Raw genomic sequence first — 25,627 nt, forward strand, 5'->3', positions numbered from 1 at the left:
AAAAATATTCGCTTTTAAGCTAATACAGGTCAATATATTTCAAAATTTTAGAATTCATCGTTTCAAGAATAGTAAATTTCTGTTTATTATAAATGAAAAGAATCGCGTTTACTCATTGCTGAACGTTCGATTAGTGTTCTCGGAGTTGAACCTTTTGTCGTTGAATTTATAATCAATGTAGCGGTTCTGTAATTTCACTTGTACAAATAAACGATTTAAAAACGATATGATCCTTTACATTTGGTTGTTGTAAAAATAAAATGTTGTCAATAACAATGCAGTACTCAATCAGTTGTTTGGAATCTTGCGGAGAACACGACAATTCATTTTTCAGATAAATTAGTTAAAATTGTTTTTATTTTGATACATTTGAAATATTAGCTTAATTTTAAATTACAAAAAAGAAAAGAAAAAACTGTTCAATAAGCGTTTGTTTTAGACGCCGAATAATGTATTTAACTGTACCGTAAGTGCATAATTTTTGGGGTGTAATTATTTGAACAACTATTCGATACCAATTACTCGTATATTTCGGATAGGAAATTATACTCAGGTACTCCATAACAATGGCGGCGTCATATACTTTATGGATAGTATTACCGCAAACACGCGGTTATGGTTTATTAACACAATTTGAAATATCAACCGATGACAGGTAGTACGAACGGATTGGATTCGACGTCGACGAGGGATTATTAAGTTATTGATGATTATTCATTTGATTTATGTACGTCGGATTTTGTTGAGTTTCAACGGAACAAGCATAAAAACGGTATATTATGCGATTGTAATTCGATCACTGTCGCATAAACCGTGTCCAATGCGTAAACAGAAATACAAGAATGTAAGATTGTTATCTATGATCATTGTAAAGTTAATACCGTCGTCGAGCGTCGTTCAGTGTTGAACGTCATGAATCCATGTATAATCCGAACAGCTCTTCATTTATCGGTCGACGTTCAATACGCGCGAGATTGTACTGTTACATTTGATTCGTTATTCTTTAAGCTATACAGAACTAACGCGATTCCTCTCGGTTTTCAAAGTGTTTAAGTTTTTTTCCCCCACCGAGTGATCAGTATTCGGACGACGCGGAATATAATGCAACCGATTTATTTAATTGTTGTCGTTTTTAAACCTGTTACATTTCACCGAATTAACGACAATTCCGATTTAATTCGGCGGTGATCATTTTAGGAACATTTATTTTATTTTTATTATTTCAAACAGAACATTGCGAATCCTTTAGAATTTACGAGATATCCATCAAATATCGTATTTTGTCAAAAGTTTCCATTAAAATTTGCCTAATACCACAAAACATAGTTGTGGGGCTTTACGAAACCTTTTAATATCAACACTGATTAATATATTTTATGTAACTATGAAATGTTACGTCGAAAAAAATAAAAATTACGTATATTTAATTTATTTACCTTGTAACATTTGCTTATTTGATTGAATTACGTAATAAATTAGAGTAAAATTTTGCATCGCGTGACACGGAAAATACGTGTAAAATATTATAAGCATATAGGATTTTGTTGACGCGGTCTTTTCCAGTTTGAATTATATTATACTGAATGTACATTATTCATTACTTGACACGAATTCAAAATAAATACATCGTAAAGGGGTGTTTAGATATACTGAAAATTGTGAGAAATTAAAAAAATGCAACACGAACACAATATTCAAATAATAAAAATAATTATACTTAACAAATACTTCATCATACGTTTTTTCCCCCACGTTTGATAGGATCTAAACATGTGCGATATTTTTTTTAAAGAAATCAGGTTGGATCATTTTTATTTTATATTGTAATTTTAAATTTAGTCACAATTTAGCATTGTGTGCTTGGAAAGTTCGGAAACTTATTAAATATTTACCTCGTATATTAAACGTTATTAAACTTTTTAAACGCTTTGTATTTTGAAATAGTTTCACGCATATAATGTGACAAAAGTAAAATAATATTGTTGCGTTTTTATTAAATTAAATTCACTTTGGCTTTGGCGTGTAAACTTTAAAGAAAATCTGTTCATTATCACTCACTGAACATCCAAAAGTCCAAAAGTTAATACATTTAAGCCTACCGTAGACATGCCACGTTGCTGTTGCGGTGACATTTTTGCTTATAATCTTTTTTACCTGCTTTTTTTTTTTTTTTGATCTTTTTATAATCATACGTGGAGATAAAGTCATTATCAGATAAACTCAAGGAATAAAAATAAAGTTCTGTTTATTTTTAAATCCGATCGTTCGCACAGAAAAAGTACGGCACGAAAATGATATAAAAATAAATAATTAAATAAAAATAAAATTAACTAAAAATAACTGAAAAACTGTTATTATTGTTTCTCCGACTGTAATAGAAATTCTTTTATGGAATATGATTTCGGTATAGATTTATAAACGGCCTTTTTAAAGATTCATTTGTAAGTCCAGATTATAATTTTTCAAAGAAAATGGAGGGAAACGATCTACATAATATGTAGGATAATCTATGATTATTAAAAAAAGAATTCTAGTCGTACAACTGCTCGAAATATTTACTGGATTAAGCGGAGTAATGTCGAAAAAAAAAAAGAAAAAAGATGATTAAATATATTCTTCCTTTCGCTACGACTACACGTGCAGTTCAAACCGATATAACTTTATTCTTATACGAAGTCGTTTCAACATTCGCTTGCACCCTACGGCCAACGACGTGTTACGTTCCGGGCATCTATTCCGAAAGCGAAACGGAAAACTCGCAGCCAATATGCGTTACCGGCCCGAGGAACATATATAATACAGGTATAATGTGTTCTTGTTCGATTCATATTTTGCGTTTTAGTCTCGAAATCAATACGGATCCGTACCGGTACGTGTTACGTTACTTTTTCAACTGTGCGGAGCGCAGTGGACCACGTTTAGTTTTTCCCGGACATCAAGGGCCGTAGAGTAGACCGTTACAGAGTTGTCAGGGTGCGTGTGCGCGTGAGTGGGGTGGGGATAGGCTTCGTCGATTAGTTTTTTTTTTTTTTTTTTTTTTCCTGTTGCTTTAGATTTTCGTATTCGTAACGCGGGACATCGTCGGAAATCATATCTCGAGAATATCAGTTTGAGGGAATTCGTCGAACCTCCCGCGCGACGACGACCGTCAAAAACGGCGCGACGATCGCGCGCGGACGGAATTGTAGATTTCGCATCATCGTCGTGTCTGTTGCTAACGTTGTACGGGTTCATACCTCGGGCGTGCAGACGTGATTCAAACAGTAATAGTTGCCGTTGTCCGCGGAATGGCACCAGGTACCGTCCGGAAAATACGGATCCACTGGCAGGTTCGAAACGTCCAGTCTGGGCGCGTAAAACGACCCGGTGTCTTTGCGCCGGCAGAACACCGAACATCCCATCCACGGGCGAGCTGCGAACAAAACGTACACCGTTAACGTGTTGTTATTGTTTTTGGTTTTCCATCGTTCCCCGGACAATACGTAATGTCAAACGTGAAATAGACGGGGAAACGTGCGTGTGCGATGTCGATTTCAAATGGACGGAGCACGAAAAATAAAAATTAACTTGTCGATACGGTTCCGACATATGTGGCCGCCACATATGTATTTAATGTGAACAACAATTGAGCTTAAAGATTATTTATAATTTTACGTACGTCTGCGTTTTTGGTCCGTTCGTGGTAATACGTCTGACGCGGACCCGCGCAGAGCTATGTATCGATTATGAACTGCGAAAAATATAATCTGCTGCTGTTTTTTGTCGATGATTATGAATGCATTTTGCGTGATTTTCAATGGAACTACTTTAGTTTGTGTAGAGTGTATAAGTTTAGGAAATATTACGTATCTGCATTTTATGGAAATTTTAACATTTTTATTTGTTCTTAGAAATTAATAATTCAAGTTGAAGATATTGATAATAAAAAACCAGCTCACATTATTATGATAAGTTTTAATGTTGACGTAATACTAAAGAGTTTTTCTGCGATAAAGTAATCTGCAAAATAACATACTTACAACCAATATTTAATATTTCAGTATTTCTGTTAATCGTGAAAAAAATGAACGAGCGTTACGAAATGTTGAAAAAATAGAGACCGGTCATGTGCGTAGATTTTAATTCCTGTTTATAGTTCGAGCTCATCGTAGTTAAATAAAACACTATTATGTTGTTTTTACCGAGTATTTTATATCGTTATAAATGTTAAAAAGTATTAAGTAATATTTATTGAAATAAAAAAAATCTTTCAATTACAGCACAAACAGATCAAAAATACGATTAATGAAAACTACAATGTCAGATATAAATATCGAGCTTTTTCGATGATTACGAGTGCATGCAATATTATTTACATTATTAATGTTTGAACAATATTAAATTGATTCTGAACGAAACCAATGTCATTCAACTCGATTGAGAGTAAAACGCCTGTTTTTGTTTAGCTGTATATCTAGAAAATATTATTAATATAAATAAAAAAAAAAAAAAATCAAATGGAATAAATAATTAGTTTTACCTAATGTCATCAATCAACAGACGTATCATTGACGCTTACAGAACTGTCTCCCAAAGAGTAAAAGTGTTATTATTATTCTCCGTTCACAAGTTAATATTATTCAAGCAAGGGCGCCTATAGGAAAATTCTCAAGGGCGACAAAATTTTAATTTATCAATCAATTCATAAATAGGAATGACCCACGATATAGGAAGGGGCTTACAATTTTTCATTATACTATTACATTATATATATCAAACTGGAAGACCATAAAATAATAATTATTTAACCAATTTACCATAAAAGTAATTTATTAAAATTTTTATTTAATTATCACAATAATAATTTAAATTCGACACTTAAAACATTAGTTGTATTTATTAAAATATTAATTCACAAATATTATATAAATATTATGGTGGTGTACACACACACATACACACACACACACACACACACACACATATATACAGTATTTATGGAAATACACAATATTTTAAGAATTGATAATTATCCATGGAATAGAAACGAAAAAGCGTATTGTTATTTATAGCTGATAACTTGATTTTCTAATCTAAATAAATTTTTCATAAACAAATTATAGATTTTCATATATTAAATTAAATTTTTAAATTATACTTAAATAAATGTATTCTGATCACTGTAAACAATTTTCCAAGAGGGGTCATGTTCCTCCTTTGCCCCCTCCCCTATATGGGCGCCCTTGTATACAAGACATTGTTATTGATATAATTTTCGCGTTTTGTTTTCGTCGTCGTTCGCGCGTTGTATCCACGTTGTATCGACGTTTTCCAAAATTATACCCGTTGCGACCGACCCAACGTTCGGAAATTCATCACAACAGATCGTGGAAATATTCGTAATAGCGTTACGTGCGCGTGCGAAACGTATAAAAAGTGAAATTATCACCGAACACCATCGGTCCGCGTACCGTGCCGTGCAGTTTAATCAAATTTTCGTCGGGATGCGAACGAGTGTATCGCCGTTATAATATTGCCCGTTGCCGATTATGACCATTTCTCACCCGCCCCAAATTTTTCGGGCGTATCGGAAAAGAGGAGGACAACGAAATGGCGCAAAAAAAAAAGACAACATCAATTTTGATGATTGATCAAAGTGATTTAAGTAACATATACATATTATACACACATTTTTTTATAAGATTATCATATTTTTTTACCATTTAATTTATAAATTGTTCTAATATATATGTTCCAATGGCCTCGATGCCGAGGGTATGTCTTTCTTAAAAAAAAAAAAAAACGAAGGCAGCATTTGATGGCCCGTCGACTAAGATGGAACGGCAGTCGGCCGTGTAGCGCTGTCAAAAACATATTGCCGACGAAGACGTTAATTTACAAAACGTTATAAAGACACAGCTGCCATGTATAATTACGTCATGATCGCAACCGAAATGTTAATGTTCGGTACCAGCGCACAACTTAGAACGGATTCGGTTTCAGCAAAGCGTGAAACGCAGTTGATACGGTGCTCATACGGTACGTGTTCATCGTGGTGTATTAGCCGACGAGTGTCGAAATATTTATTAAACACGTGTTCGTTCGACTGCACAAACGTGTTGAAACAAACGCGATTCGATTTGCGATTGACAATGTTTTGACAACAGCACTTGTGTGATCCAAACGATTTTCGTACCCGAATCGAACGCACGTCGCGATTACAATTTATTGTAGTTCTAAAAAAATCCTGAGTACAATTCGTGTGTTACGTACTGTTAAAACTGGTGTGTGTCGGAAGAATGGTACGGCGAAGTTGCTTTCGATTTGTTATGTATGTCAACGTAATTGTAACACAAACGTAATACAAACGATGTCTGACGAATACGATCAAGACCAAAAAAAATCGACAGCGGTTTCGAAAAAAAAAAAAAAAAACATTCATTATACTCTGAAACCACCAAAACCTTAAAGAAAGCATTTGATTCCTAGATTCATTTAACGGTTATATCGTATGTTTATTAAATATACATTATTGTCGGGGTCGGTTTTGGTTCTTTCGGTGGCCAGTGCAAAAATTATTTGGCACCCTTTTCTCTTAAACGACTTAAAAATATAACTTGAACTGGTAGGGCTAAGCTACGTTTATATTCAAGAATGTTCAGAACGATTTTTGAAAGTGCATGTAACTGTAAACCATTCAGAGAACAAACACCAATAATATAGTGATATTTTATTAAATTGTAATTGTACCAACGAGCGCTGTTACTCCTTGCATGTCGATAAAATAATAAATAATAATAATAATAATCAAATTTTGGCATGTTAAATGTAAAATTTTATTTTATTTTCTACATATAATATATAACTTGCGTGGCCATCGTTCAATCAGATTTAATTCTAGTTTTGACGCCTTTCACGCGCTCTCCTGATTTTGTTGTCTTGTGCCGTTGCACGTGTCGATCGTATCTAAATCCGGCTCTGATTATTGCCACGCAACATAGTGACCGTTGTTTATTTTCTCTGGACATTTTTGTTTCTTAAGAGTAACTTAACAATAACGTCGAGAACAGCTCGTAAATCTACCGTCGGTGTCCAAATCCGAAACAGATAGCGTGATAGTGTAAATGTTTGTGCGAAATTAATTCAAAACGTGTACAAAAACTGAAATTATAATATCATCGTGTCAGCTACGCGTAAAAGTCACTAGAATAAACACACTCTTTTTTTTCTACGGTCGCGTCTACATGCCAATCGTAATTTACATTGCTGCACCGAACACAGTATATTTTAATAGATTTCAAGTGTGCACGTTAACCGTTTCGCGTAAATAAATAATATAAACCACGCGCTCCGTGAAACGTAAACGTGGGTATTTTCAATCGCCATGTGCCCCACTGCTTCCCGCGAACTGTTTTGAATAACGATAATTTCGTTTGTTTTTCACTCTCTGTCTTTCAAATTTATCGGTTGGAATAATCAACTCGATTTTATCGCGTTCTCGAACATTTTGTTCGGTTAGATTTATCGACATCATTTTTATTCATTTATTTTTATTTTCCAAAAGTCGAATAATCTAAATTGCTGATGGACTCTATATCCATACATTACACATCCGTGGTGCGTGCGCGCGTAAAGGTCACGGTTTACGACCGATCGTAAAAGATCGTAAAATTGCTAAAGGATCGCGCGTGAATTTTAAATCCGAACATTAAAATAATCCGGCCTACGTTTATTGCACGTATGCATGCATGTATCATGCCAAGTTTATAATGGGCCTTTCAGAAAAACGGGGAAATTCGAAATAACTCTCACGCAAGTCGTTACAACAGTATCCATACAGTCCAAAAGTGGAGAATAACATGTTTTGTAATTAACGCACGTAAGATGATGTTCGTTATGTACCAATACATATTTGAAATGGAAGCGCGTGTTTCGACCGGCCTTAATAAGTTTATAAACAAAACCGGGGTTCACGTAGTTATCTTATCCATAATTTTTTCCACCTGTTTGCCCAGTAGCCGCTATCGGTGGTCCAAATACTTCAGTTCCTATACAATTTGGATTTCATTGAAAATCACTTGAAAAGTGCAACGGAAACATTGGATTCCACGAATGTGAGTGATGTACACCATTGTAGGGATAATAATTTTAATTTTTGGACCTTTAACATTGGCATGCCTACGTTGATTTCATTTTAAATCGTATAACTGTGCGTGTATAGTATTCGCATTTTTTTTTCACTTCTGCGAGAGTCATTCAAAACGTTTTCCATTACCCCAAAAAACCTTGTATCGTAATACCATTTCGCGTGACTAACCTTCTTCGTGCGGTGCCTGCAGACCGGAGTATTCATTGTCCAACACCGGCAATATGCTGCCCAATTCTCTGCACTTGGCCGTCGCGTACTCCGTCACCATTATCTTTTTGGACTTCTGGCACGTCTGTGACACAAACAATATTATCGTGTAGATTACGTCCGTCTAATACAATCATGGTGTTCTGACCTCAGACCTGTATTAACCCGATATGACCGTTTACCTTTTCACCCGAGTGCGAGTATCGGAATTACTTTTTTACCCTCCTCAAAATATTATTAGATTACCGAACTCACCGGCAGCGCGATGGACGTCTATTATTCGTTCGGTAATATGCTGCGATTACGATTATCAATACACTTGTAATCTCACACTTGATAAGCATATTTACTTCCGACACGAAATAAAATTCGACTAGTTTCAAATCAATAACATAGAGGTAGAAAATATTTTTTCTTCACGCTCGTCGTAAAAGTTCGAAGTAAAATATCGAATTGAATCGGATAATCGCATTTCATTAAGAAACTAAGTACTGTATTTATAAATAATATGTATATTGTTTATTTTCCTTAAATAACCATAAATCAAATGGACGAGACTTTGTCGAGAGTCCAATTTAAATTCGATTATAAACAAGAAATACATTTCGAAAATGTTATGAAAGTAACTTCAAGTTGTCGAATACAAAGTACGATTACTCGATCGTCTTCTGATAAACGAGCAAATATATTAAACAAAAAAAAAAAAAAAAAAAAAAAAACGATCAATAGCTCAAGGTTTCGTACGCAGGAATCTCACCCGTGTGGACTATACATTATAATACCGAGTAAGTACGATCTTGAACTCTCGTAATATCATTGGTCATTATACCAGATTATTACGATATACTAAATACGATGAAGTCACCGTATTGTATTTTATACAATGTATGTACCTTATCATCTTTGCAAAGCACGGAATCGTGTTTAGGCCCTTCACATCCTTCGTTCGTGTTTATCGGTTTTGGATTGTTACACGTTCTCGTCCTTAATCTGAAACCTATCGTCGCGGATTATTATTATTATTATAGTATAAAGCGGTTAAAAACGTGTAAACGAAAAGAAAAGTAAAAATAACATACCTTTTGACTTATGTATACACCCCGATGTACACTCGTGCACCTTCCACTGACTCCATCCACCTTTTATGATCTTTTGGGGTTTTTTCGGTTTGCCTTTAACGCATTTTCCCGCTTCGCACCACTGCGTTTGAAAAAAAAAAAAATCGACAACAATAGGTTCAATCCTGGAGAACCCGTAAAAAGCTTTTTCAATTTAGAGTGGATTATGGAAGAAAATAAAAAGCTCGTGTCAAATCAGTTGATTGAATTAAGCCAAAATATAAACTATATTTCCTTCTCCACCGGCCGACTTTCGTTATTTATTTATTTTTTTTATTTGCATACCACCACCACGCGCACCGATTTGTTCCGGTAAACGGAAATATATACACGGTGGCCGCGGTTTGGGTGGGTCGCGTTGAATTCGAAATATGTAAACTGAACAAATTATTTTCAACTACTTAACACGGTCATCCCTTCCAATCTCACGGACCATTCACGGTTTTTCGAGTACGGGATAATCAACGACAGTCTGATGACGTCGGTAAGGAAAAAGGAAAGTTTAAAACGACATTATTATCACGCACGCATATGTACAATTATGACAAATCGTGTATAATTACCAAATTGGGTCCGCATGTAGTTCCTTCTAACGCTGGTCCAGCGAAGTAATATCCAGGTCGGTTCGGCGTTTCACATTGTAAACTTTCGCAAATACTCTAAGGAGCGTAGAAAAAAATATATAAGCATATTGTTAGCGGAGATTTCGTACGTGCGTCTTTTTTCGTTATTTGGCCTCAAATTCGTCGACGCTTACCAACGTGAACGCAAATATCAGATGTGGTTGTACAGCGCGTTAAGGGAAATATGATTTTCATACATAATATTAATATTAATATGTTTAGTTATATTAACTGAATAGTTCGATAAATCTTGATAATCTTGAATTTATTTCAAAACGATTGTTAATATTTCTGATAAATTTGACGAATGGTAAGATTAAAGGAACAAGAACGTTTCTTCGCGTGAATATATGGCGTTGTTTAAAAACACATGTGAATATTGTGTCGTATTGTTTGTGAATTTTATGCAGTTCGTTCATGAAACTATAAAATGCGAACAATTCACTAGAACAAATTTGGTGTAAAGTACATAAATTCAATAGTTTATCAAAACATTTTTTATTTTTTAAGACAAATTTATCTGTATATTTAACATTTAATATTTTATATGGCACTTATCTGGATGCATATTACTCAAATCTAACCCCTAGGGAAGTAACAAAATATAATTTAAACACGCAAAAATTACGTCATATTACGTCACTCGGAGTTTTAATAAATATAAGGACAACGGAAGTGCGTTCACTTTTAAAAATATAAGACATCATGTAATTGTTCCGTGTTCTACTTCAATAGTGCGTTAATAGTCTAGAATAATATTTTATCAATTTTATTACGTAACAAAAATATTTTTGTTTTTAAAATATTTAATCATATTTTTTGTTATTCATAATAAACCGAATACATATTTATATATATTAATCTTAGCCCTGCTTATAAACCTACGAAAATAGTGCAGAATTTCGTGGTTCTTGTCAACATTTAATATTCAAAGAGTAATGAAAAATATTATTATTGTGCGTTTAGATATTCGATAGTTTTTAACACAAATTAACGAATCATACGTGGAACTTTGTATGAAATTTCCGAAAGTTAAGCTAAGATAACAAGATAATTTTAAATATTAATAAAAAGCACACGGTTCTTCGAAAAACGCTCAAATTGCACGCGCGAAAAGAGATATTCTTTATTCATGAAAAATTGTTTTTTGGCGGTGTTTTCGCTGTCACTTGTTTAGTAATTTGGACGACAATGCATCCCTGAAATTATTATTACGTGAAAGTAAACGGAGTGGCTTTTTGAGATTGTGTACCGTTTACGCGAAAATACGCCTGTTTCGTAATACGTTTCAAGTGTGAATAATCAAAAAATTATCGTGTCACACACACACACACACACACACACACACACACACACACACTGTATCCGTATATGAACGTATTAGTAACGCGTGTTCGCGACTTCCGTTTCAAGAAGCATTCAAGTCCGTAATGTTTCACACGTATTAATAACCGTTCCATTGCAGAAATTCTTTTTGCGGACTGTCGGTCTAATTATAAAACATTTTGGACCGTTTATGGACCGATCCGTAAGGTTCACTCTGTATTAGCCTAGACCGTACCATATTATGCGTTTAGTATTACACCGGGCCGGACTACCAGATAATAATAATATCTAAATTTGTAGGTTTTTTTTTTCATTTTATTTGTTTGCATAACAATATCTGTATTTAGATTTTAAGTTTTATGGTTAGAACCGGATTGATTTTCATTTTCATTTTTTCATTTTTTTTTTTTTTTTTTTTGAAACCGAATCAGACTGAAAATAATGCATTTGATCTGAGGACTGGACCGAACTATTTCTAAAAATTATTGAACCAGACCAAACCGACGATTCAATAGTTTTTGTATGTTAAGACCGTACTAGACCGAACTGATTAAGATCGGACTATGCAGAGCATCAGTGCTTACACACCTTAACGTTATGTTTTCTAATGATTATCCCGTGCAATGCGCATGATAAAATGCATTTTACGTTTTATAGAAGCTGAAAAAAAAACTTCCGAATATTTGGTATAATGATAAACCACGATAAACCAATCAAGCTTCATTTGAAAAAATTCAGTACCGATTAGGAAAAAACAGTATTGCTATTTTTTATTTATATTTTTATTTTGTCCACGATAATAATAACGTAAACGCATTTTATTCGATTTACTAGTCGCCGGAAATTGTACTGCACACTTGTGTTCGTTAAAAATCCAATTTCAGGTGCGTGCGTTCATATCGGTCGCTATTCGGGATAAATACTTACTTCTAACTGCTGCGACGGGTCCAAATCATTCGTTTCGGTACCCATTGCTTTGGCATCGTTGTCTAATAACAGCAGTTCGCATTGTTTTTTTGCATCCCACGCTTGGCCAGGCTTGTCGGCGAACTTATTGTGATCAAACTTTTGAACTGCAGCCGAACGGCGAGCAGACTTGAAGAGGCATTCGAGATTGCTGGTGGAACGGGAGAAAAAATAAATAAATGTTGGCAGGAAATTATCTCACACTTCAGTGATCTACATGGACGCACATTCGGTCTAAAACTTGGGAGTACTAAAATCATTCACCCCAAATGTATAGCCGCCCCCTATTTATACCTGGCATAAAATGTATTAGTTTAACCACTTAACTGTAAATTTAGCGATTTTGTACATAACAACTAAATATAGTTAGTAAAAATCAATATTTTTTTATCGATAAACGATCGAACCGATAGACGGTTAACATAACCAAACCCTAAATAGTATTAAATAGTATTCCAGTAATAAATACTAAAAAAAAATTTGACCATATGCGTTTTAAGTAAGTAAAATGACAAATTCCAATATCCAATATTCCTATTGTCTATGTACATGTATAACATACGTACGTTTTACGTTCGTGGTATAGGCGCACGCAGATCTCTATTTCAGGGTATGCAAAAGGTTGCTATTACCTACCCCCCTCCCCTAAAACTGAAATTTAATTTAAGTATTCAAAATTCTGATCTTAATAACTATTTAATTTAAAATTTTAATTTTTTTTCCCGAAAAAAGTGACTGAATAGCCATTTCTTAATCGTTGTAACTGTCTTCATAATTAAAATTTAAAAAAAATTACGAAAAAAAAAAAAATTAAATTTAAACACTTGAAATGGTTTGAGTAATACGATTAAATAGGGTAAATAAATAATAACGTAATTATATATTTCAATGAAAAACAAAATAAATTTAATAAATAATTAAAATTAATAATAAAACGATTCTGCGAACAGTTGAGTTTTTAATATCACCAATAATGTTTTCGGGATTTGAATTTATAGCCATTTCTTGTTCTGTAGTTGATAGTTATTTAATCTCGCTTGAATTATTGTACTTCTTAATTTCATTAACACATTAAATCGTTATTATAGCATATAATTTGTGTTTCAAAAATAAATTAAACTGTCTGGGACTGAATATAAAAATATAATAAAAATCATAATGTAAGACAAAATCACATAATATACATAAGACCAAATATATCATAATTTTTATTTATTTTATGTAATTTTGGAAAAAAGGGTTTATTTAGGGTTAGGTATGCAGTTGCATAGCCTGCATATTCCCTGCGCATGCCTATGATCCATGGCATTACCAATGCAAACTAGAATTAACTTATTCTCATAAACGCAAAATATTCCTCTTTAAACAGATTACATATATTTATACCTCACAATGAGTTGAAGGTGCACCCCCTGTCATCCCCTAATGGTGATCTATAAAATTGCGTTCTATGCACTTATAATGCATGTGATGTTATAGTGGGACGTTGTTACACATGTCGAATTAATAAAGGTAGTATGGAACAAACATAAGCGTGCGCACGGAGGGTGCCATGTGTACCTGTAGGACCTATGATTTAAGTCTAAAAGAGTAAAAGGACCGTATCTTAACTGATGTGACTCAAATAAAGTGATTTTGTTTTAAAACATTTGGTAACAAATCAATGATTTTCGGTAATAGAAAAAATAAAACTTAAATATAACATCTACAATTGACTACAATAATGCGAATCATAAATTACTGAAGCTATCTGAGTAAAATATAGGAGATTTAAGGAAAACATATTCATTGGGTCTAATATATCACAATATTGAATAATTATTATTTATACATTATAATTTATTAAGTATAACCAGTGAACATTACACACAGGTTTTGTTAAGATAGAGCCCAAAAGTATTGTGGACACCCCCTGAAATACAGGTTTAAACACGCCTATGGGAACAAAGTGTACGATTTGAGCGTTGAAATCAATATGACTGCTCTCGTAGGCGGGGAAATCGAGTTGAAATCGAACGCGATCCGATGTGAAGTAGATCGTGCGGCACATTTGTGATGTAATATCATGTTCGTCTGACGTGTTTAGTACATATTGTTGTAGACAAATAAGATGACGAGATCTCGCGCTCGTTTGTACCGGAAAGTATATTGTTATTATTATTATTATTATTGTTATCGGATATTTTATCACATTATTATGTTTTCGATGCGACATCAGAAATGTACAGATATAATAATTTATGTTAAGCGCTCTTATTCCGTTTGATATCGAGGAAAATTCGATGGTCCATTTGGTATCGTTGCAGCGCAGACGGGTAATTTATTATGCTGTACGCGCGGCACGGATTTTATATCGTCTTATTATAATACGTAAACAGGTATATTATGCGTTCAACTGATAATACGTAAATTCAATCGAATAACACTTCGATGCTGTCGACGCACAAAACGCAGTGCGATTTTACATAACCAAACAAAACGTTTAATTTGTTCAAACGGACTTATTCGTTTAAGCGTTTTAATCAGACCCCCGTCGTACCAATTATATAAAAGCACATTTTAACACGACGTTTCCGTGCGGGCCTTTTTGAGGATTTTAGCTTGCCACGTGGTTTTCACGTATAGATAAGCCGATTATATATTTCGGTGTACAGTGTGTATTTTAAAAGTCTGAAAATAGACTAACAGTATACATAAAATAACATCAAAGCATCCAAGTTATTATTGTGTGCTTAACAACGTTGCGAGTACGAATTTATAAAAAGGCCAAGTACCGAGTATCGCCGTAATCCACAGTTAATGTTATGTGATCAATATTTATTATTTTATCAAGTATTAAATTGCATTACGTGCACTGAAATAACGTAAAACTATAACGAACAACGTAGCTCGACAATTTGTATTAATATTATATTGACGCCTAGAAAAATAACAAATGTATTATTTTGCTATGTTATAGGAGAACTAAAGAGAAAATGTTTAATCTAAAGGATGTACTATAAGTGTATTATAGTCTCACGTATAATCTAAGTGATGACAGAACTGCTTTTAATATTGTTTTTCTGGATAAATAAACAAAAAAAGTTCTATGATATATTTATTCTAAGCAATGGACAAGTTTCGTTAAAGTTTTAATATTATTTAACGTTATTGTTTTATTATATACTTCTCTCGACTTAAATTTAAAGATGTGATAAAATCTGTTATTTACATCAGAGTTAATTAAATTGTAAATTTCATGATTATTTTTAAAATTATTTATATATAGGTTTCATTTCATATTAATAAACAATATATATATATATATATATATATATATTATCAATCGAGAAAATGAATAGATTGTTTTTTTTCTTTTTAATAGAAATAATTCATTAAATATTGTTTATTTTTCAAATCGAATTAAATTCTTTGTAAAAATAAAATATTTTTTATATTATGTTCTTAATGTTTTTGGATTTAATATAGTTTATATTTAAGAATGTCCAGAAAGAAAAAAAAATAATACGGATTTACTAATCGAATTTACTTACTTAAGATTGACTGCGACGCGAGCACTACATTCCGACCATGACAATTCTCCAGTGATACCTCTTGAAGGTGACATGATGAATCCTTCTTTCGGGCAACTGTTTGAACTACCGTCGTGATGCATACCTAAACTGTAAAAAAAAAAAAAATAATAACTATTAAATTACGTGTTTGTATATACGTCGGTTATTATACGTATGCAAAGCGTAAATTTTGGAAAAACAAATGTAGGGACATGTATTTAGCAAATTTAAATCGTGAACTTATAAAACTGCTGTACTTTATGAACAAGTCGTGTTACATCGTGTGACCAAATTATAGACATAAATTCAAAAGTGACAATATATAATAATTAATAAACGGACTGTATTATACTCCAAAAGAAATATGTACATAAGAAATCAATACAATGCTTGTATATAATAGTAATATAATGAATGCGGGCGCCACTATAACGCATTTAAAATAAAATGTGGTAGTAAACAATATGCCGCACTGGCATAATACAAATAAAGAAAATGATATCAACTAAATAAATATGATGATATAAGTTGATAATATTAACAAATAATGTCGACTATCGCTGACCACCAGACTGAAAACAGTAGTAATTCAATTCGATTCAAAGTGCTGGGCAAGATTATCGGCCACTTCGGATATATCACAACGACGCAAAATGAATCGAGTATAAAACAAAACGATATACATGCAAACACGGGAAGGTACCACGGTGGCAATCTAGAAAGACAGAACGATGACGGTCAGTCACGACGGTGTACATTTACCCTCGAGGCAGGGTAAGTTAGCACGGGGTTAAAGGATAGGGGAACCGAACATCTCGGCGTGATCATATCGACGTAGCCATTTCGACGTGCATTTCATTTTTTTAGACCTTCAATTTAATTTTTATTATATGTAAATAAGATAATAGAAAAATACTTATAAATAATTGTAAACAATTGTAAAATAATCAGTTTTTTTAAAGGAACAGCCAATAATATGTTTTAATTATTTTATTTTTATTTTATTTAATTTTTACTAGGTTAAGTTATTTATAAAATTATAAAATAAAAATTACACAAATATGCAAGGAAAATTTATAAGTATACTTTTATAATAGTTTACGCCGGAATGGCACGCCGAAATGTCCTACACCCAACGGAGAACCTAGCTCGGAGCCGTGCCGAGAATCTTCTAGAAGCCGGACGGAACCGGTTACAACACGGCGCCCAGAAAGTTCGAGAATAATCCCGGCTGGGGTGGCGGTGACTAGAGTAATGGAAACTTTTTAGAAAACTTTATCAACTAATATCGATAGCGAACAAGTCGAGTACTATAAAACTCACGATCACTTCATGGTTTTTGATTAAAACCAATTGATTCGTTGTTAATTTTGGCGCAAATAATGTTTAATCGACTCTCTTTGTTTATTCCGTTTACAACCATTTAACACGCATTGAAATAATTAACACTTATGTTATCCCCGAAATCGAATTTTTTGGTCGTGCATTAAAAAAGTATTTTTTTTTTTTTTGATTGATTTTCAGATTACCATATTTCTTTTGTGTTCATAAACATAATTTATGCACACAAAGGAATAAAAGTATTTCACTCCGTTTAAAACAATAGAGTCTAACTTGATCTATATCGCATCAGAAGTATAGAGCTACTTGTAAATCCACTTAAACGAACGGATATTTATTAATGTGGTTTTTTGTTAAAAGATTTCGAAGGCAAAAAGGTGGGTAACCTTTTTTTTATTATTAGCAAAGGAAACAGTAAAAAACAATGATGTTGTGGTTGAACAAGTTGATTGAAACATAATCGAATTTCTTATAAAACAGTAAATGATTTCTATCAGTCAAGCTAAATATTTCAAAAACCTAACGGAATAATATCGTGTATGTTATCAAGTATAATTTTTTCTCGGTATTCGAATTCTGTAATAAAAATAATAAATATATATATTTTCCCAAAATAAAAAATAAACCAAGATTTTCAATCGATTGATGGAATTATGTAATTTTTTAGAATAACCATGTCGTATTAAAAAAATATATATATATAAAATATAAAATAATAATCAAAAATTAAACATATCTTCGTAAAATCAATATATTTCTCGGGCCGGCATCAGTATCTAAAATGTTAACTATCTATTTAAATACATATGAAATATAACGTGGACACCAAATGTTTTTATTTAATGAACATTTAATCAATATAAGAATACAAAGTTACGAAATTGTTGGTAGTATATACGAGTAAATTTAATTGTTTTCATTTATTTATTTTTTAATGAAAAACGTATACCTGTTTGTATGATACAATAAAACAAATATGTATCTTTTTATTTATTTATTCATAAGTCTTTGTATAAATAAATTTCTGGATTAGTTATTAATATATTTTGATAAGTCAAATTCTGTGAAGAAATGTACAACAATATGTTAGTGGCTGTAAGTAAAATATTTGTATATATTTATGGAGGGCAAAAACTGATTTTATGAATATTTATTGATTTTTATTTATCGTACAATACAGTCTGAAATTAAATGATTCGATAATTAATTTATTTAAAATTAAAATATTAATAATTTAAGAAAAAAAATCAAAGAATTTATTGTAACGCTTTTTCATTTTGTTTTTGTCAACATTATATATATTCGTGAAACGTTCGGAACTCGAGCGGAGGGAGGCCAAATTAATAATGATTCAATAGTTGCGAAATATACACAAATATAATATTGGGAATAGAGAAATAATTATTAAAATGTCTTTTTAGTATAGTCCCAAGTAATAAGAATTTTGATATTTTTGCTACTGTACATGTAAAATGATTGTGGGAGCACACTGCACAAAAAATTAAATAAAAGTATAAAAAAAAAAAAAATAAGCCAAATTAAGATTTAAGTTGTTATGATCGACATGGACCAATTAACAAAGTGAAATTTCATTCATCATACGTGTCACCGGAATACCAGATAACAGACGGATCGTCTAAAATATAATAATATTAACAATGATTTTGTAACGGTAAGTAATCATTTGAAACGTTCTGAATTCAGTGCTATTTTAGAAAACCACGTGAAGATAATACGACGCGTGTTGTGTTAAATATAAATTAAACCGCTGAAAAATAGTCATTATTTAAAGTAATGACGATTACTTGTAAAAACATAAAAGAGAAATCAAAAAGAGTACCGCATGTGCTTCCACTTTCAATGTATTTAGTATTCGAGCTCGAACGGGGGGCACTACAAATGTTTGAATTTCCTTCCGTCATTGGATTCCTCGCAGACACTGTATAATTAATGGATATTATGTATTTCAACGCCATTCGCTATACATCACAGCGGCGTATTATACATGTATATGTCATATGAACGAGCAGAACACGCGGTTTCAACCTACTCATTGTAATATTTCCGAGTATTTAAAATTATATTTCAAACCGAACGGGAGGGTTTTTTTTTTCCTCCTTTACTTTAAACATTCGCCCGCGTGAACAGTGCAGTCGAGATGAGGAACGCGTGAGCAGAGGGTTGTTGTATCGGTGATGAGACGCGTTTGCGTCGCCTTGAAAACATTAAAGAAACCTTTAATCTTTTAGAGTGTGTTTTTAACTGCAATTAATTATTGATATGCCTCTTAGTCTTTGACAATAGTGGTAGGTGAGCGTTTTTTTTTATTTTTATTTTTTTCCATTGTCGTCAGATCGAAGAGCGAGAACTGTACTGTTATACATGATGTTCACATCGTACACTTATAGCGTCCGTGGTTTTACCTCTTTCCCGTCCACCCTATATCACACTCGTGTAGTCCGGAGGGATAAATTCTTTAATCGAAAAACTTCGCATACGCAGGGTATCACTTGGCACAATAGGCTTTGACCCCGTACGTACTGTAGGTGGTGGATGGCATAGCGGGGTGTTCAAGAAATAATGCATTGGAAACACAATGACATAAATCGTTTCTTCGGCATTCGTTTATTTTTTCCCATAAAACAATTTTATGTATGTTTCAATAAACGATTTTGACTTGCAACCAATATATACATATATATATATATATATTTTATTTGATATAAAAAATCTATTTAATTAGCACAATTAGTTTATACGATGAGAGTATACGACAAGAGATTAATATAATAAGAATGAATTGATTTAAAGCAGCCACTCTCATTAGTGTCTGATCAATAGTGAATTATATTTTTTTTTATACAAAACATAAAATATAATTCACTATTTTTATACAAAACATTGGTTATTAGAATTTCGTAAAAGGTTGAGACACCACATAATTTTTAACCCGTGGTTAGGATTTCGTAGAAGTGTAAGGATGAAAAAATTTTTATGAGAGGATTAGGGTGGGGTTGGGTTCATTTTCGAAGGTGTTTGCAGAGAATACGTGCTTCTTCTTTCATTGCACTCATATGAAAATCATTATTAGGGGTTAGGTTAAAAATATATGGCAGAACATCTGAAATTTTTTGGAATGATACATTCTGAAATGCTTGAATTATATTTGTATTAAATTTTTTCGCAGTGTCTCATAATTGAAGTCTCTAAGTCCGGATCCATTTGATAAGAGTTTTGTAAATTAAGAGTTAGGTTTTTAGACTGATACATTTATTATATATATATAATTCAGATATCACTAACATGTTGACTGATCGGCAAACAGCCAAAACTACCATAGCAATTCATTTCAAATGTTGAGGAAGACAAATTTTTGTGAAATTTTTTATGAACTCGCGTTTATAAGGGTCGAAACTGTTTTGTTCCCCGGACTGGATTTTCACATTTTTTTTTTTTTTTACTTGCCCAGAAAATATTTTATACTTCTTATTGTATAGATTTAAATGACTACCGATTCAGGTACAGGTAGAACTTTTACACACACACGCATATTGTATAGATTAAGAATAAACATTGTTAGAATATACGACGTCAGTGCGCTTTCTTCGACCTGAAATATTTCGTAAAATGTCCATTACCTGTGACCTATCTCGTGGGCTAAGATGTACACGGACGTGAAGCCGGCCGAAGGGTACGGTTTTCCGAGCGGGTCCGTGGAACCGAACTCGGCTATGATACACGAGTACTTCTCGGAGCACACGCCGCCCACGGTCGCGAGACCTGCAAAAACACCGATAGTATTAACCATCCATCGTTGCGTGGTTTGCATTAAAGTCGACCGTACGACGTATCCGGGCTAGTAAGGGATCGCGCGCGGTCGCCACCCTGTGTCCGAGAAACGTTCAAGTACGGGCGACCGAAGTCTCAGGTTTCCCATGCGCCTCCGTCGTAACTCTCGCGTATCGTGTCGGTATCGATTTGTAACCGGAGTAGGTTCGGTTCGCTGCGACAAACGAAACGACGGCAAATGTTCGATTGGGTTCGGGAAACGGCAATCGGTGTTCCGTGAACGGCGCGAAACGACCATTGCTATATCGCTGCGTTTCTCCGCCCGAGGATCGCGACCCCCAGGGGGTCACGAACCCCTAGAAGAGGGGTAGCGTTCGTCAGGATTAATTAATTGCAGATCAGTACATAAACAACCTTATTTTTACGTTAAAAATAAAATCAATACGTTACCGAAATGAAAGAAAAAAAAAAACGAAAAAGTTAGTTCGTACCTAGTACAAATACACTATTATAATATGTAACTGGTAAAAAGGATAAAACGGATAAACTAGTTTAAACTAGTTTTTACTATAAGGAGTGGACGGGGGAAGGGAGAACTAGGTGTCTGATTTAATTTTGTACCCATTTTCGGAGCCATGGCGTTAAAGGGGTTGAGAAACGCTGCCGTATTGCAACGAAATTTTGCGGAACAACTTCGGTTTTCGAACCGCGGTGAAACCCGAGCCGAAGCTACTCGTAGACTGGCACGATCGTTTAGCTTTAACGGTTTTGTCGGGCCGAGTCAAACGCAAGACGATAATGAAAATGACGTGTATCGCGTGCAATGCTTCGTGTTACGACAATAGAGAAAATACACTATGAAAAGACTGTACGCATTAATACTGTATTTGTACTAACCCATTGTGGAACCACTCCAATGTCCATTTTCCATAGCATAAAAGTCCAAGCTGAAAAAAAAATTATTTTTTTTTGTTCTTTTTTTTTTTTTTCTGCACGTTTGTATGGAATGTAATACTAATATTGTTCGGCTGTAATAAACTTGACGTTTTTGACGAAGTTCAGTTAAATGTCCACAAAACATACCGAAATAATAACGTATGCGTCGGAGTCATTTTTTATTATTTTTTATTTTTAATCATGTGCCACTCGTTTGTATGATTATTTAATGCCATTGAACTTTTAAAAAAATTAATGTTTAAATAAATAAACAAATTGTTTGTGTATAGAAATAAATAAATTAATAAATGAATGCTTAGCCTGGAGTATTATTATATCTGTAAGGGCGATCGGTTCCGAATTAAAAATTCGTCACCAGCTACGAAGTAAATAAAAAATCGTGACTGATAATAATAACAATAAATTGCGATTTTATTGAAGTAGTAATAAAAGGGGACTTCTGAGTCCATTTTTGTAATTTTAAAATAGACTCAGAAGCCTCTTTGATATATTTTAAAATTATAAAAAATTGACTCAGAAGCCCCCTTGATATAGTTTAAAATTGTAAAAAATGGACTCGGAAGCCTCCTTTTATTACTACTTATTGGCATTGTATATAGATACTTGATGATGAATTTTCTATTCAAAATTGGTACAAATATAATTATTACACGTATAATATTATTAATGGTTAAGCATTTATTTATTTCTATATATAAAATATTTGTTTATTAATTTATATATTAATTTACGAGTATTAACCACATTTACCAATTTTTAATTTTATTATTTTACTATTTAAAAAATTATTAATAAAGTGAATATGCGTTGTAAAACGTTTTCCTCTATTTTAATTGTTTTTTATTTATATACCCTGAAATGTAAAGTCCTATGTCCCATTGTTCTTTTTCCCTGTATTTTTTGTTGAACGCACAAAACGAATCCAATAACAAATTTCTTTCTCCGTTGTAATGGGGCAGGTCAACTGGTTGCTTTTTGAACATTTCAAGTTTGACCAAAACGATTTCCACTCTTTTTCCTAGACTTGGATGATGATAAAGGACTTGTACCTGAAAAAGATCTTGTTGATAGTTATACTTAGAAAACTTGAATTACCAAACGTCGGTGTATCGAATTTATTTATCGATACTTTAAGTTAATTTCTAATTTATTCGAAACTCGGTTATTTTACTGAATTAAACATGTTAAATAAAACTTGATACTTTGAATTCTCTGATGTATTGAACATTTTAACATTTTGTTCCTTTGAGATTCGGCATAACACGATTTTACTGTATTATAATAATCATTGAAAATCTTATTGGGCTTATTATCTTATTTTACTCTTTCGCCATATTCTCTTTCTAATCATAAAAGAGTATATTACATTATTGTTATGCGATAACACGTAAAAGATAATTATTTTTATTTTATTTTATAAGAAATATATTTAAATACTATACAATATGATATTATCAGTAAGTTTGATTGCTCAATCTGAATAAATAAAATGTTTGAACAGAATATGAAGGCTTTCAATAGTGTCGCTAGACTAGAGTAAACTAATAAACTAATAAATAGTTACTAATCCCAGATTTACTTTAAAATTATAAGCTTCAACTTATTCAACAATTATTAGTTCAACCACAAATGGCGTGTGTATGGTAGGGATTGATTTTTAACACTTTTTATTTTAAGTTAATAAGCAATTAAAAATTATTTGAAACATAAATACTTTTAAAATTTAGAGAGAATTTAAATACGACTTATTTTTAAATGTTTGTGCGTATTTTAAGAGTATTATTAATTAAATAATTTTGGAAACAATGAAGGTTATATTAAGGTATATTAAGAATTATTTTTGTCGTTTAAGTGAAATACAAATATTTGCTAATAAACTTCCGTAAGAAAGTAAATTATAGTGACTTATTCATTTTTGTTCGTATCACAATATATAGTATAAACAATAGCTTACATAAATTAATGAATCTATAGATTTTTATTTTATTTTTTTCTTTGATAATTATTTCAGAAGATAATAACTGTTGAGAGTATTGGAAAAGTTTATTCTTTTTAAAAGAGAAAGTTTTAGTAAACAAAAAAATATTAAAAAAAATATCTTCCAATTAAATAAAAATTAGCAATTTTATAAGCTTAAATATATAGTTAAATATAATCAGTTTTGAAAAAGAATAGTTATTCGTTTTACATACAATTCTACACACAGTATTTTCATTAAATAATAATGTATTCTTTCAAGAATAAAAAACATATATAATTGACTTAAGCAAACGGAAAGAATTGTTAGTTAATATAGGTAGCGTTTCAAATTTAAATTCTTATAATAGGAATACATTAAAAGTAACAGCAAATATGATAATAAGTTAAAAAAAGTGTTTAAAATGAATACTTAAATATTAAGCTACTCGTATATCTAATTATGAAAAAATATTATGTATAAAGTTGTTAAACTAAAAAAAATAAAGTTTTCAAAGAGTTAACTTTATTTATTTAAAATTTTGAACGAAGCAAATAATGTGTTAGATTTAAAATTATGTGTACTTTAATCATGTGATTGTATCTTTACACGGGTTTTTTGTTAAATTTAAAATTAAATACACATAGTCATTGTATAATATTTTGGAAATATTTTCTGTACATTTTTTGTTTTCAATTTTAACTTTGGAAGAACTATCTGTAAACATCATAAGTAATTACATAACTTGGAAAATATTAATAGCAAATTAGATTTTGGTTACCAGGCGTATATATACCTATAGGTACATTTTGTAATAAAAAACAATTTGGGTAGGTACATTGATATTGCCCGATCATAGTAATTTTCAATATAGTTGGAGTGGATTTTAAAATTTTAATCACAAGAACATACCACCAAATTGTTACTTTATATCTTCTATTCGATTCGCATTAATGTTTAGTTTTAAGATAAAAGTTCAACGGTATGGGTATAATTTATTAGTATTCTTCTCGTCGGACTTAACATAAAATCAATAATCCGTAATTATATCATGTATTACACTAAACTCTGTTCAGAATCGTTTTTTGATTGCAATGATTTATTATTGTTTTAATTTAAGTTCCTCGTTCCGACGTCGTTCACGTCGGTCTGATGCGTCGGAAATTTTCGTACGGTTTTAACGGCGGGGACGTGGAAATTTTTTAGTTGCTTGGTAATACCAGCGCAATAGAATAATTGCTGTAATCGAGAGGGAAAAAAGCAACAATTAGCTAATAAAGAAGTAGTGTTCAGTGAAAAAGAAAATTAAGCAAACACCGTACATAGTACTATTGTGCCTAGTCAATAATATTTGGTACGAGATTTATCGCAATGGGTTGAAATGATATTTTAAGTCATTCATAACTATCGGACAATACACACCGAAGTTCTCGACTGTTGTATTATTCCGAAAAATAACCTTTCAAATGTTCTTATGCAAAACGGTTTCGAACAACAGCTAAATTGTGTAAAAAATATTTAAACTAGGAGTAATAAACAGAAATTGAACACAACGAACTGAAATTGATGGATTTACAATAAGTGTTTTCGTGTCTTTGGATAATAATAAAAAAATATAAATAAAAACATCTAATTAGCTACGTGAACCGAACACTATACTT

The 25,627-nt window shown here is 32.2% G+C and overlaps 1 protein-coding gene across 8 annotated transcripts in view; it reads right to left on the reverse strand.

Annotated features, from left to right (window-relative positions):
* LOC112691596 (A disintegrin and metalloproteinase with thrombospondin motifs adt-2-like) overlaps nt 1–25,627 on the reverse strand; it is a 61,353-nt gene that overhangs the window by 538 nt on the left and 35,188 nt on the right. For 7 of the 8 annotated variants that reach the window (XM_025565899.1, XM_025565898.1, XM_025565900.1 and 4 more), the window contains 10 exons: nt 22,862–23,058; nt 21,950–21,999; nt 20,902–21,043; nt 15,902–16,030; nt 12,330–12,519; nt 10,017–10,112; nt 9,415–9,535; nt 9,229–9,332; nt 8,297–8,420; nt 3,237–3,412 (listed from right to left, as the gene is read on the reverse strand). In XM_025565899.1, coding sequence (XP_025421684.1) covers nt 3,237–3,412; nt 8,297–8,420; nt 9,229–9,332; nt 9,415–9,535; nt 10,017–10,112; nt 12,330–12,519; nt 15,902–16,030; nt 20,902–21,043; nt 21,950–21,999; nt 22,862–23,058 — 1,329 coding nt within the window. The remainder of the gene's footprint in view (nt 1–3,236; nt 3,413–8,296; nt 8,421–9,228; nt 9,333–9,414; nt 9,536–10,016; nt 10,113–12,329; nt 12,520–15,901; nt 16,031–20,901; nt 21,044–21,949; nt 22,000–22,861; nt 23,059–25,627) is intronic. The other variant, XM_025565903.1, reaches the window with a different exon arrangement.

The sequence above is a fragment of the Sipha flava genome, unplaced genomic scaffold (assembly GCF_003268045.1).
Source record: "Sipha flava isolate LNK unplaced genomic scaffold, YSA_version1 64_pilon_pilon, whole genome shotgun sequence".
In the NCBI taxonomy this organism is placed as follows: Eukaryota; Metazoa; Arthropoda; class Insecta; order Hemiptera; family Aphididae; genus Sipha; species Sipha flava.